The sequence below is a fragment of the Peromyscus maniculatus genome, chromosome 4 (assembly GCF_049852395.1).
Source record: "Peromyscus maniculatus bairdii isolate BWxNUB_F1_BW_parent chromosome 4, HU_Pman_BW_mat_3.1, whole genome shotgun sequence".
Lineage (NCBI taxonomy): Eukaryota > Metazoa > Chordata > Mammalia > Rodentia > Cricetidae > Peromyscus > Peromyscus maniculatus.
Window position 1 is genome coordinate 139,883,004 of NC_134855.1, and position 14,378 is coordinate 139,897,381.

A 14,378-nucleotide genomic window follows, 5' to 3' on the forward strand; every position below is an offset into this window, starting at 1 on the left:
GCCTCTGTGACCTTCCAAAACAAAGGGCTACAAAAGTCCTTTCCAGGTGTCTCTCTCATAGCCTCTAACTGCAACCATGGTCAACACGCTCAGAGAAAACTTCAGACACTAAATATTTCTTTATCTGATAAAAGATTTGCTATTCCAGGGCTGTTACAAAAGAGAGTATGGTGGCGCCTGGCCACCCATCTGTGATCTAACACTGGGAAGGGAGAGGCAGGTGGACTGTCCAGAATTTGAGGCCAGCCTGAGCCTTGAAAAAACAAAAAGGTCAGCCAATTGATTAATCAGTCATTACTATATTGTTCAATTCAATTCTTTGACTATTTACTACAGTCTGAATATAAATGTGAAAAAAATTATATTTGTCTTCAAAACCTAGTCCTAATAGACATCAGAGAACTACTCAAACAGTGCATGGTGGTATACCTGCAATCCCAGCAACAGGAAGAAGCAGGAGAGTCTGAAGGTCAAGGTCAATTCCTCTTAGCTACAAATTTGAGACCTGCCTGAACTACATGAGACCCTATTTCAAGAAAAGAAATATTCAAAACCCACTTCTGCCTTCTGCTCTCCTGGAATGTCTAATCCAAAAGACTACTCTGGTATTACCAAAGAAGAGCAGATGGTAATAAGCCCTCTGTTGGTGGTACATGCCCATAATCCCCGTACCTGGGAAGTAAAGTGCTGCAAGCCACAGGAAAACGTCATGGAACTCAGCTGCTATCACAAAAGCTACTACTTGGAAAAGTCAAGGACTTCTCCAAAGGTCAAGCCATGGCTTAAGAAGTCTTGGTGATGTTTTAGCTTTTGTATACATATTAGCTGGTTCCTACAGTGATTTTCTTGTAGTGCTATGCATGCTTCCAAGAACTCCTAACAGTGTATTTATCTAAAATATCTATCAAGCATCCAAGGCCAAATGAAACAACACCTGTCTCCTAGGTCAGGAGGATAGCTTTATTTCTTGTGCAATTTAGGGTGAGACCCTCCTTCCTTACAGCCTTACTAATAGACTCCTAATTTCTTACCTAACCACTTCTAGGAATGTAGACTGAGCACATAAATGCCCTTCTTGATATATTAACTGATCATTAGCTCTCTACTGACCTCCTCCTTTACCACTCCCCTTTTGGGTTGTAAAAGAAAGCCTGGTGGTCACTGTCTAAGGAATATTCTTACCTGACTTCATAACCCCATAAGAGTTCAAGCCTGGTGACCTTGCTCTTTGAGAGGATTGCTATTGCTTGGGTTTATAACTGGATTCCTGAGAGACCTGGGGAGAACTGAGAGAATAAGGAGACTGAGAGGAGGAGTGAGAGAGGAAAAAAGAGAACGGAAGAACTAGATGGGTAAGAACTGGAGAAGAATGAACTGAGATGGGGAAGAACTAGATTGAAGGGCTAAAAGAGAGTACTAGAGGAACAATATGGAAGATGAGGAAGAGCCAGATGAGGAAGAACAAGATAAGAAAGAAAGAGATGGGAGAGGAGCTAAGATGGGAAGGAACTAGATGGATGAGAACCTAGATGGGGCAGAACTGAGATGAGAGAATTAAGTTAGAACTGAGAGGGGACAGCAGATAAATGTGGAGAGAAGTCAGACAAGAAAGGGGCTAGGCATGAGAGCAGAATAGAAGCTGTGTAGAGAGAGAACTGACTCAGAAGAATAAAGTGAATGGACTAAGGAGTTTCATGTATGTAGATTCATTTCTTTTCATCAGAGATTAAATTATCAGCTGGTTGTAGATTCTTCCCAGACCCTGGGATGGGACTATCAAGGGGCTGGACCCCTATAGTCCCTGATACCTCGTACCACAAACAGATTTAACTGTTTAGGTACTCGGGGGGACTGATAGGAAGTAAGGTTTGGAGCATATCCAGGGTGTGAGGTATCGCTTCACAGAGAGAGGGTTGCCCCAGTTAGAGGCTCAACTCTTCAAGAGGTTCGATTTTTGGAGACCTTTGGAGTATCAGCTACAATCAGTCCTCACCGAAGGATGCTGCAGATCCTGGGGACACCGACCCCCCCCCCCGTTTGGAGCAGTGAATAGCCATGAATAACCTTCCCCCACCCCAAGAATAGTCAGAATGAGTATGAAGAGAAACAGCTTTTGATAGAAGTTACAGGACACAGGCTTAAGACGAAAGGCATTTCAGTCAGCTCCAGTCTGTTTACAGGCTTAGGTAAGGAAACAACAGACTATCTTAATCCCATAAGGCCTCCTAAAGAATGTAAGGAAAGATTCAGGGGACCCCTAAAAGCTGCTGACCTTATAAAATTGATCTACTGTGAGACTATGATAAGCGGCAGAGATTCTAACCCCTCCCTTCTAGGGAGAAACCTGCCATTATTTCATTTGGGGTCTTACAAGGAGGTAACACAATATTATCAGACTACAAGACCTCCTGAGAGTGTAACTAGAGCTAATGAAGTTCACTAAGTTCTCCATACTAGCAGCAGCCTTGTGCTACAAATAGCCTTTTTTGCTAAAACTACTGGAATCTAAGGGCTAACTTGAGCTGTAAACCTTGGGAACTGGCAGCTAGCCAGTTCACTCCAGCAGCCCTCACTTAAATAACAATGCAAGCCTGACAGCCCCACCTGGGCTGGTTTAAAAACTCTAGCAACTCCCAGCTCTCCTAAAAAAGTGTCCTTTTCTCTCTCTTTCCTCTTTTTGGGTTGACTATTAAGTTCTTGGAAATGTACAAAAATCTCGGCCAAGTCTAAGAACTTCAGTTAAACCATTGTAAAAGCAGGTCCTGATTAGGGACGCCCTACTACGACCTGTATGGATTCATCAGATCCCTGCCCCCCAAGAAATTTGGGGGTTGGAATACTAAACATCTGACTTCTCTCTGAACCTAACTGTCTGCTATCTGCATCTCAGCTCACTTCCACCCGACCCCTCCCCTTGCCATTCCCTGCAGCTCTCTGGCTTCATTACAGACTGGACAAACGGGCTGAGGCTGCTAAAAAAAAAAAAAAAAAAATTCCTCCTCTGTGCTTATCTTAATTCATGATACACAATAAAGAATTTATTAAATTGTTACTCTCCTTATATACTATATTTTTTAATAAGAGCTCCTATTTCTATATTAAAATAATGTCAGTACAAACTTATTATTTATAAGGTTTTACAGGAATAAAACTTTAAGTTTATAAGCACAACTAACTTATAAACTATTAAAAAATAAGTTTACTTTAATTATAAACTATTAAAGATAATTAAGAAATAAAACCTATTGATTGGCCAATCTAAACTGTACACTGTTAAGGATAAGTTGTACTTAAATTACGAGCTATTAAAGATAATTATTAGGATACAAATTAAAGCTTGATCATCTTATAAATGACCAAATTCTCTAATGTATACAAAACTATATTTATATACATGCTAAGTATTAATATAATAAATTCCTTACTTAACCCCTGGCATTTTAAAAATGTTTAAGCTTCCTACTTTAGACTATGCCATACTTTTTATTGCCAGGGTTTTGTCCAAATTACACTTTAAGATCATTTAGATTATATTTCTATTTACCAGGTCTAAAGATAATTTGCCTTGCTATCCAATTTCAAATAAAAGACAGCTCACCAAACAGATTTCAAAATAATCTTTGACTATTCCTTGGTTTAAAGGAATTTACACATTGGCTGGTCTCAATAATCAATCACCTATGTCTCCTGACAAATTAAATATATAGATACTTTTGGATGTAAAGTTTTTGTAAGGGTATGAAAATTTAGATATAGAGAATATTTAAGAAAGTTAAAAAAAATAACTTATGATATATGAGTTGCCAGTTATTGGGATAGATAAATGTAACATAAACATCTAGATATGTTATAAATGATACATGAATCTCAGTAAATAACCTAGAGATACTGAGGATGTATGCCTAAGTTAGATCTATGGATAAAGTTTTTATTGAGGCTTTAAGAATGGACTTATATGCCTTAATATAAGAGTCTAGGACCTCCTCAGAAGCAACCCTGGGCTAATAATAGGCCGTAGCTCCTGGGCTATACAAAATATTAAGGTCCTCCCTGGAGGGACTGATTCCTGACCTTACTGAAGAGATTGAAATCATTGTACAACCCCCTACAAAAACAATTCAGATTCATATAGGGCAGCACTTAAAGGAGCTGCCAGTTTGGATTCTAGGGATATGGCTTTCTGGGTTCAGAAATTAAATATTCCAGACTAACTAAACACTTAAAATACAGGGAAAGAAAATAATTAGCTTGCTAGATAAGCACGGATGTTTCTTCTATTTCAGGAAAAGATTGGCCAAGCACTTAAGACGACTATTATTCCTTTATCTCTTATAGGCCTAGGTCAACCTAATATTATTGCCAGCAGCTCAAAAATATTAAGATAGTCAGATAAAATTATGGCATATTCTGCCCATATGTCATCCCCTTTATACCTAACACTCTGTGGAAAAGAGACATGCTGCAACTAATGGGTGTATCATTAATCTCTGCTATGGACTGATATCAGCTCTAATGCTATAGATGGGTTTTAAACTTAAAAGAACTTGGGTAAACAAATCCAAGGCATAACTGAGCCCATTATTCCAGAAATTATAAATGACAGACATGGCCTAAGATATCAAATTTTATCCTAGAGGCCACTGTTTACTGCTAACTCCACTACATGGAAATCTGATGCTCCTATCTGGGTTGAACAATGGACTTTGAATGCTGGTAGAGGAAAAACTTAAATATTGGGCATATAAGGTCCCATACCAGCCCTTAAATCACCCCAATATTTTTTACTTAAAAAAATCAGGCTTATAGACTATTACAAGGCCTTAAGAAATTAAATAAAATTTATTAAAGCCAAGGGGAATCTCACAGCCTGGCTTCCCATCTCCCACGGTCATCCCTAGAAATCAAAAAATAATTGCCATATATTTACAAGATTGCTTTTTTACCATGCCTCCTCACCCTAAAGATTGTCAGCACTTTGCTTTTAGCTTGCCTACTCACCCTGCCATGATGGAGGCCAAAGCTGACATACAGAGCAGGAGGTACAAGTTCTGTTTATCCAGTACTCATTTTATTTGGCAGAATTGCTCAGTATATGTATAGATTAATAATCAGAACTGTCAGTTACAGTTCCCTCACAGTCCCCTAACCCAGTAATAATATACGTATGTATGTATGTATGTATGTATGTATGTATGTATATACATACACACACACACACACACACACACACACACACACAAAATGCAATACATTTATTGCACAGGTAATATTATACTTATCTCAAACTACAAAACTTATGAGTCCATAGACTGACAGATGGGTCTACAGGATATACTTGTACTTTCTTATGTCTGACCAACAACTATAAATTCTCTCCCTATGGAAGCTCACGCACAAGGCCTACATCCTTATGATTTATGGCTATGTTATAAGAGGTAACACAATATTTTTTCACTGCCTTTCAATTTTAGGAATGCCTAGAGCTCATAATGGATAAAGGCCTTACATATACTTCAAGAGCTCTTAAGAATTGGTGCTTAATTTTTCATATTCTCCCACAACAGGCATTCCTTATTACCCCCAGGCCAAGCCACAAAGTTATACCTAAGCCTCTACGCTCTTCTCACTGGTATTTGAAAAGGTCTTGATGTTTTCATAATGTCAGGAAGAGGATATGCTTACATGTCTTCACAGGACATTGACCTGTGTTTATGAATCCTGGATCGCCTGGTCATGCCACATACTAGGCCACTGCAGGACAAAGGTGCTCTAAAGCTGCCAGTCTGAATACAGGCTGTTAATTACTCATAGATTCTTAATACTGAGCTTTGGCTTTATGAATGAATTGATATAATTTCAGGTCCTTTTGATGAACTAGAGTTCATCAATGATATCAAAACTTATATGAATATGATTAAAAATAGTAATTCTGTTCTAAATGTATTTTATTAATTTTGATCAAAAGATAAACAAGATTTGAGATATATAAATGAAACATTTCAGATTTCATTCTGACTATCCTGCTGTTTGGTTGAGACTCCAAGGATTCATAATTTTGCTCTGACAAAATTCACCAGTTACCATGTTGCTAATATGTCTAAAGATTTTGTCTTTTAAGAAGGTTCTTATAAGCTTCAAGAGATCAAAATTCACCAACGCTCACAAGCCAAGAAGGACTGGGAAGAATGTAACCTGACTACAGTTTATTTCTCTCACTTACAAATTTTCTTTTTCTCCTCTGGGGTGGGAGGGGAACTTTCCCTCTCTCCCTGGCCCGAAATCCCTTTTCTTATCTGCTAAAACCATGCATTTGATATTCCATAGGTACACCTAAGAGAAAAAAGTTTCCTCTTTAAAACTCCTCAACTGCATGTTCTACCACTAACACATATATTTGTTCCCAACAGAAATTCTAATCATTGAAAGAGTTACAGGTTGTCATCCTCTGGACCATGGACATGCTGTCCAGCTCAGCCCTGCATCCGCCATCCAGCCCATGAGAAAGGAAATCCTGCTATAACCATGTCTCACAAAGCCTGAAACAGTCTGCTCTTCCTGGGTTTCCACTGCATTCCAGCCTTTAAGACCCTCAGTTTCGCCCCCATCTCAGCAGGAAGTGGCCATGGACGATTTCTACAGCCCCTTTGTGACTTACCCTTCTTTCTGAACAGAACTCTCCAGCCCAGGGGCTGGACTGCCCTTAAAAAAGTCCTATTATTAATTGTATAATTTCTGCCCATGATCCTGAATTGTATGTACTATCAGACATTCTTCTCATGTACTTATGGCAATTGTTCTGTATTTAAGTCTTGCTATGTATACCCTGATACAGGTTATTATTGTCCTCTCATAGCTTATGGGTTAATATTTCCTTGATTACATATTTAAATCATTAGGTAAGCTTCTACTGCAGCCTTGGTCTCACAAGTGCTCATGACTAACTCAGGTAACTCTTTAACTATCCCGCTTTAACCAAATTAATACCACTAATTAAAGATTAATAGATAGTCAATGTTCCCAACTAACCATTTCTTTTTGATAAGTCACAATTATAGTATTTAGACACATTTGACCATATTATGCTATACTAGCTAATGATAGATTTTTATGTTACTCCTCTGCTCTGTTTTTGGGACAGAGATATTCCACTTATAAACAACTATACCTATTAGATGGTTAAACTAATTCTCAGCCTGCCATCTATATAGACTATTGATACAAATATTGATGAAATATCAATATTAATTAACTATTACTTATCATTTTTCAGTCATCTCCAAATTTAAATTTATCCATGTTTCTCGCTACCCGAGAGAGAATTAAACATTCTCCTTTTTTTAACTAAAGGAAAAATCTGGAATTGCTGCAAGCCGCAGGAAAACGTCATGGAATCAGCTGCTATCACAAAAGCTACTACTTGGAAAAGTCAAGGACTTCTCCAAAGGTCAAGCCATGGCTTAAGAAGTCTTGGTGATGTTTTAGCTTTTGTATACATATTAGCTGGTTCCTACAGTGATTTTCTTGTAGTGCTATGCATGCTTCCAAGAACTCCTAACAGTGTATTTATCTAAAATATCTATCAAGCATCCAAGGCCAAACGAAACAACACCTGTCTCCTAGGTCAGGAGGATAGCTTTATTTCTTGTGCAATTTAGGGTGAGACCCTCCTTCCTTACAGCTTTACTAATAGACTCCTAATTTCTTACCTAACCACTTCTAGGAATGTAGACTGAGCACATAAATGCCCTTCTTGATATATTAACTGATCATTAGCTCTCTACTGACCTCCTCCTTTTGGGTTGTAAAAGAAAGCCTGGTGGTCACTGTCTAAGGAAAATTCTTACCTGACTTCATAACCCCATAAGAGTTCAAGCCTGGTGACCTTGCTCTTTGAGAGGATTGCTATTGCTTGGGTTTATAACTGGATTCCTGAGAGACCTGGGGAGAACTGAGAGAATAAGTAGACTGAGAGGAGGAGTGAGAGAGGAAAAAAGAGAACGGAAGAACTAGATGGGTAAGAACTGGAGAAGAATGAACTGAGATGGGGAAGAACTAGATTGAAGGGCTAAAAGAGAGTACTAGAGGAACAATATGGAAGATGAGGAAGAGCCAGATGAGGAAGAACAAGATAAGAAAGAGAGAGATGGGAGAGGAGCTAAGATGGGAAGGAACTAGATGGATGAGAACCTAGATGGGGCAGAACTGAGATGAGAGAATTAAGTTAGAACTGAGAGGGGACAGCAGATAAATGTGGAGAGAAGTCAGACAAGAAAGGGGCTAGGCATGAGAGCAGAATAGAAGCTGTGTAGAGAGAGAGCTGACTCAGAAGAATAAAGTGAATGGACTAAGGAGTTTCATGTATGTAGATTCATTTCTTTTCATCAGAGATTAAATTATCAGCTGGTTGTAGATTCTTCCCAGACCCTGGGATGGGACTATCAAGGGGCTGGACCCCCATAGTCCCGGAGAGTAAGGTTGAGTGCCACATAATAAGTTCAAGGCCAGACTAAGCATCCAAAAAACATGGGAGAAAAAAAAAAAGGCAGAGTAGTAAATGTGCAGCTTTACTGTCTGGCAAAGCACAGACTGGGACCACATTCCCTAAGCTTTTTCTCCCTTAGATAATCTAGAGCAGTGGTTCTCAACTTTCCTAATGCTGGGACCCTTTTAATACAATTCCTCATGTTGTGCTGACCCCCAACTATAAAATTATTTTCATTGCTACTTCGTAACTGTAATTTTGCTACTATTCTGAATCATAATGTAAATATATATGTTTTCTGATGGTCTCAGGTGACCCCTGTGAAAGGGTCGACCCACAGGCTAAGAACTACTATCTAAAGTATTTATATGGCTTCAGATTGGTTAATAAAAATTGAGTGGGTAGGCAGGTGCTTATGGATGCTTGAAGACATCCTGGATATTACCATCAGAAATGCGTCCCACTTTCTTTGAAACAGGGTCTCCAATTGGCCTGGAGCTCACTGATTAAAGTAGACTGGCTAGCCAATGACCCCAAGGGGTCTTCCTGTCTCTGCCATCCCAGCAATTGGATTACAAGTGCAAGCCACCACACCTGTCCAGATGAAACTGTTACATCTGTTTATGCTGTGGAACATTTGTTTAATGATGCAAAAATGCGTTGCATTCCTTTATATTGCATTTGTTTAACTCTGTGAAACTGTGATTCTTTGCCTGCCTAAAAGACCTGATGGTCTAATAAAGAGCTGAACAGCCAATAGCAAGGCAGGAGAAAGGATAGGCAGGGCTGGCAGACAGAGAGAATGAATAAAAGGAGAAATCTGGGAGAAGAGAGAAGAGAAAAAAAAAGAACAAGGAGAGGAGGACATGAGGGGCCAGCCACCCAGCCAGCCATAGAGTAAGAGTGAAAGTAACATATACAGTACAGAAGGAAAGGAAAAAGCTCAGAGGCAAAAGGTAGATGGGTTAATTTAGGTTAAAAAAAAAAAAAAAGCTGGCAAGAAACAAGCCAAGCCCGAACATTTATAATTAAGAATAAACCTCTGTGTGTGATTTATTTGGGAGCTGGGTGGCAGGCCCCCAAAAGAACAAAGAGTAAAAAGAATAAAAAACACCAACAACATCAAAAGTTCTTTCTTGGCCAGGCAGGGTGGCGCTTGCCTTTAATCTTAGCACACAGGAAGCATAGGCAGGTGGATCTCGTGAGTTTGAGGCCCACCTGGTCTACAGAGAGAGAGTTTTAGGACAGCCAGGGCTGTACATCAAGACCTTGTCTAAAAAAAGCTTTTTTCTTTCATTCTTTTTCTTTTTCTTTCTTTCTTTTTTTTTTTTTTTAGTAAGTTAGGGGGAAGCAGAAAGAGGGGAGAGGAGAACAGAGGAGGAGAGAGGAGAACAGAGGAGGAGAGAGGAAGAGGGAGGAGGAAGAAGAGGAGAAGAGAGGAGAAAGGAGGAGGGAGGAGCAAGGAGAGAGAAGAGAGCGAGGAGGAGGGAAAAGCTTTTTCTTTCAAAGGCCAAAACATTGCGCTCAAGGCTTTTCAGAACTGCGAGGCCTCTGATTTCAGGAAGCAAAGGGCTGACAGGTAACAGCCACCCCAGGCTTACTCACCGAGGACGAGAAGGCTGAAGAAAATGGTCATGCCGCTAGACTGCTCCTCCTGCTGGGCCTGCTCCCCTGTCTGCACTGGAAGGATGGGCTTGGCAGGTGTCGGGAGCACCAGCTTCGTGGTGACCCCCAGGGTAGTGTGAAGGGTGAAGTTGACGCTCTCATGGGTTGTGTTGGCAAACCTATTGGAAACATACAAGTGGCAGTCGCATGAAGAAGAGGGTCAAGGGACAAACACAGCATTGACTGAATGAGAACCTAGCGAAGCCCTGAGGGCACAAACAGTAGGCAGGCCTTGAAGAGAGGGAAGTCCTGCCTACACAGTACCCAGTGCCAGTGACCTCTAGCATCTTTGACCTTGGCCGACCAGAGGTCAGGAAGAAGGGGGTCAGGCCTGTGCAGAATGAAATGCAAAAGGCTGAGTCTAGGGCCCGGGATGTATGTAGCTCAGCTGGTAGTGCCTGCAACAAAGCCCTGGGTTTGATCCCCAGTAGTACATAAACCAGGTGTGTGGGGCACAGGCCTATAATCCCGGCACTGAGGAGGAAGAAGAGAAGGATCAAGAGTTTGAGGGCACCTTCAGCTACAAGACCAGCTTGGGCCACATGAAACCCTGTGTAACAAAACAAAACTGCTGAGCCTAAGGCTATCAGTTGATTAGGCAGGAGGACCACAAGTTAAAAGCCTGCAGGGGCTAGTGAGTTCAATGCCAGCCTAGCTAACTTGGTGAGACCCTGTCTCAAAATAAGTAAAAGAGGAGCTGGGCACAGTGGCACATGCTTGTTTACCAACAGAGGAGGACCACAAGTTTGCTGCATAGTGAAACTCTGTCTAGCAGAACGCTTGCCCAGCACGCACCAGACTCTACAGGTCAATCCTCAGTAGGCCCCTTTCTCTCCACCAAAAACAACAAAAAGAGGAAATGCTGTCTGTCCTTTGAACTTAGTGAGGCTAGCAGGGTATGGTAACCCACGCCTATAATGCCTGCACTTGGGAGAAGAGGCAGGAAAATGAGGAGTTCAAGGTAAAGAGACCCCGGCATACATAGTAATACACAGTGAGTTCAAGACCGGTCCTGTGGGATACATGAAATGGTCTCAAAGAGGAAGAAACAAAACAAATACTCCGGGTGGGACTGGAGTCGCCCCACACCCCAGGTTCTATACTATTTTTTGGTGCCTTTTATTTTCCTAATTTACAGTCTCCTTGGATTTTGTATACACTGTGTGTTACTAGGGAATGAACCCAGGACCTTGTTTGTGGCAGGTAAGGCTCTACCACTTAGATCCCAGCCCTTCCAGGACTACTTCCTAAACTGAAAATGTCACCTGAGTTTGCCCAGTTGCTGTGCTCAGAGTGCCCTAACCTGCCTGCCAAACCCTTCTTGAATTTCAAAAGGCTCAGATTGCCTGCTCTTGTACACCCCACGCCACCCTCAGCTATGGTCCTTGCTCCCACTGTTAGGCTTGTGAATTAATGCCGTAGTGACATAGTTGTGACTGTCATCCACTGAGCACCGCTCCACTCCAGGACCTAGAAACACAGCAGCAGCTCCAGACTGCATAAATGACCAAGCTTCAAACGCACACACTTCAAACCATCTGACTCCCCATTACCTCTTTAGCCTCGAACTGCCCAGGCCTCTTTTAGTGTCTGTGACAGCACAGATACACAAGGTGTTAATGACTGGGTACCTGACTGGCCAAAAGATACCTCAAGTGAAACGCTCCCTGTACAAGTTCAGTGTCATTGAAGGGCTCCTTGTTCGTTCTCAGGAGCTCATTCCAAAGACAGAACTTGTAACCTGCCACAACAATGGTGTCCTGCCCCGTGTGAGGATGGACTAGCAGCGGCACATGCCCAGAGAGCTAGAGCTCGCCTCATCCTGTGAGCTGCCCTCTACACCGTCGACCAGCCGCGCGGCATCACCCATCACCCTCTCCCTCTCCTTTCCTGGCAGGGCTAAGGACTGAACTGGGGACTCACTGAGTTACAACTCCTTCTTGGCTCAGGCCTTTTGAACCTGTCACCCTCCCTATCTCTCCTGTGGATTCAAGTTTTGGGTCACAAGACATTTTTCTTCCAGGGCCGACTCCTCTTCCCTCACACTGTTCAGTTTCCTTCCAAGCATTTGGCAGGGTCGGGAAAACACCCTGCCCACACAAAGTCTCCCACTATAGCGGAATGGCTGCTACCTGCGGGCAGCTCCTGGCGCCCGCGGCCAAGTGGAGCGGACAACCGGCAGTTAATGAATGAATGAAACCTTCTGGGGACAGACATGAACACTGACGACTGCGGATGGTTAAAGAGGGCGGTGGCAACGGGAGGACTTCCTGGAGGAGGAGGAGGAGCGCCTGGGACACCTCAGATAACCGGAAACCGGGAGAGGGAACTATGTTGGCGCTTCCGCCCGGCTACGCTACGGGCCTGCGCGCGGAGGCCGAAGTATGACCTAGGCGAGGCCGCGGGGCCCGAGTCCTCACCCCGCCCCCCTGCCGACCCCGGCCGGCTGGGCCAGGGCCGCTCCACCCGGGCGCCCGGGGCCCGTGGTCGCCGCCGGGCCGGCCCAGCCGCCTCCGCCACCCGGAGCAGCGAACTCACTCCTCCTCCGCCATCTTCTCCCCAATCCTGCGAGCCTCCGAGACTACCGAGTTGGGCGCCGCGGGGCTAGCGGGACCCGCGGCGGCTTCCGGCTTCCGGCTTCCGCTACGGGCGGAGGCGGGGCTTGGCCGCCCCGGGCGACTCTGTGCCCCGTTGTCTTGGAAACCCGAGAGTGGGGCGGCGCCGGGGATTTTCTGAGTACCAGTTCGACTCGGGCCATGGGACGCTCCGGCCCCTGGGCAGTCCGACGCTTTCCTGTCCCCGGGCGGGGAGGACGCGGGGGAAACTCTTCTGAGATCCCGATGACTCAGCTGCGAGCAGGCTGTCCACCCCGCGTGGAATTTACAGGGCTAAGAATAGGGGGGGATGGGCTCTCTGGGCATCCCGGGCTGGCCGCGCCAAGGGGCGCGTCCCGAGTCAGCCTCGGTTTCCCCAGTTGTGGAAGGAGTAAGCAGAGGGCCTTTGAAACCCTGGACTGTGCCATCCCTAGTATAAAAGTGAGTGCTGGGGGTGTAGGGTTGGGCGTTCGCCGTTGGTTCATTGGTGTGTGTGGTTTCTGTGTAGATGGGGAGAGGCAGGACAACTTGAGGGTTTGATTATCGCCTTCCACCATGTGGGGCCTTGGTTTTGAACTCTGGTAGTGAGGCTTGGCAGCAAGCACCTTGACTCACTGAGCTATCTCACCATCCCAACAAATTCTTTTTAACCTGTGTGTGTGTATTCACTGGGAGGCCTGAGGTCAGATGTCTTCCTTGCTTACACTCCACCGTAATTTATGAAACAGTCTCCACTGAACCTGAAGTTGGGCATCTGACATAATGGCTGGTCAGCAACTTACAGGATCCTCTGCCTCCCTAGCCTTAGGGTTACAGATGCCAGCAGCCCGGCTTGGCTTTTATGTGAGGGTTGAGGATATGAACTCGAACCCGGGTCCTCATGCTTTCATACTTTATTTATTTATTTTTGAGACAATCTTACTCGACTGCCTAAGCAGGCCTGGAACTGCTGAAGTCTATAAGGGACCTTCTGGGTATTCGTTCTCCAGAGCCCTTCCCACCCTGGGTAGTTCTTTCCCCCTTAATAAAGTTTAATAACTCCTAATAAATGATTGCTCTGTCCTCCTCCCCCCAAAATTATCCTTCTTCCTCAGCCTCTGAGTAGTTGAGATTTGAGTGTGAGAGCCCCGTCCCACCCAGGCATCTATCTTCTCTCTTGTGGAGCAGAAATGGAACCTAGGGCAACACACAAGATAGGTAGGTAGTCTTCTGCTGAGCTAACATGCCTAAGTCAGGAATAGAGACCTACTGTATGCTTAGGTGAACCTTCTGAAGTTGAGGCTATACAAATGAACAAGATAAAATGAAATGGACCTGGGAAGGCCATGCAGAGTCTAATTGAAGCCACCCACCAGCTGAGAATAAGAATTCTAGCACAATTAATGTTTGCCAAGAAGGCCTCCCACATAAAGACATTTTCAAGTGTGGATGTTAAAAATAGGACTGCGGAGATGACTGGGTAACAGCACTTGCCACTAGGTTAATGACCTTAGCTTAGTTCCTGCGACACCCGTGGTGGAAGGGGACAGCTGACCCCTGCAAACTGTCCTCTGACCTCCACACGTGTGATATGGCACGTGCACACACACACTGCTGGCTAGTCTTAGGTCAACTTACATCAGATAAGCTAGAGTCAT

General features: G+C 43.7%; 1 protein-coding gene across 3 annotated transcripts in view; it reads right to left on the reverse strand.

Annotated features, from left to right (window-relative positions):
- The window catches only part of Slc9a8 (solute carrier family 9 member A8), a 55,176-nt gene extending 42,368 nt beyond the window's left edge, over positions 1-12,808 (reverse strand). For 2 of the 3 annotated variants that reach the window (XR_006071674.2, XM_042276849.2), the window contains exons 1-2: positions 12,686-12,808; positions 10,088-10,266 (exon numbers count right to left, since the gene is read on the reverse strand). Coding sequence is in view for 2 of the 3 variants with exons in the window: in XM_042276849.2 (XP_042132783.1) it covers positions 10,088-10,266; positions 12,686-12,699 (193 nt within the window). In the remaining variant the exon portion in view is untranslated. Of the gene's footprint in view, positions 1-10,087; positions 10,267-12,279; positions 12,549-12,685 lie in introns of those variants that run through there. The other variant, XM_042276850.2, reaches the window with a different exon arrangement.
- Between the last annotated feature and the right edge of the window lie 1,570 nt (positions 12,809-14,378).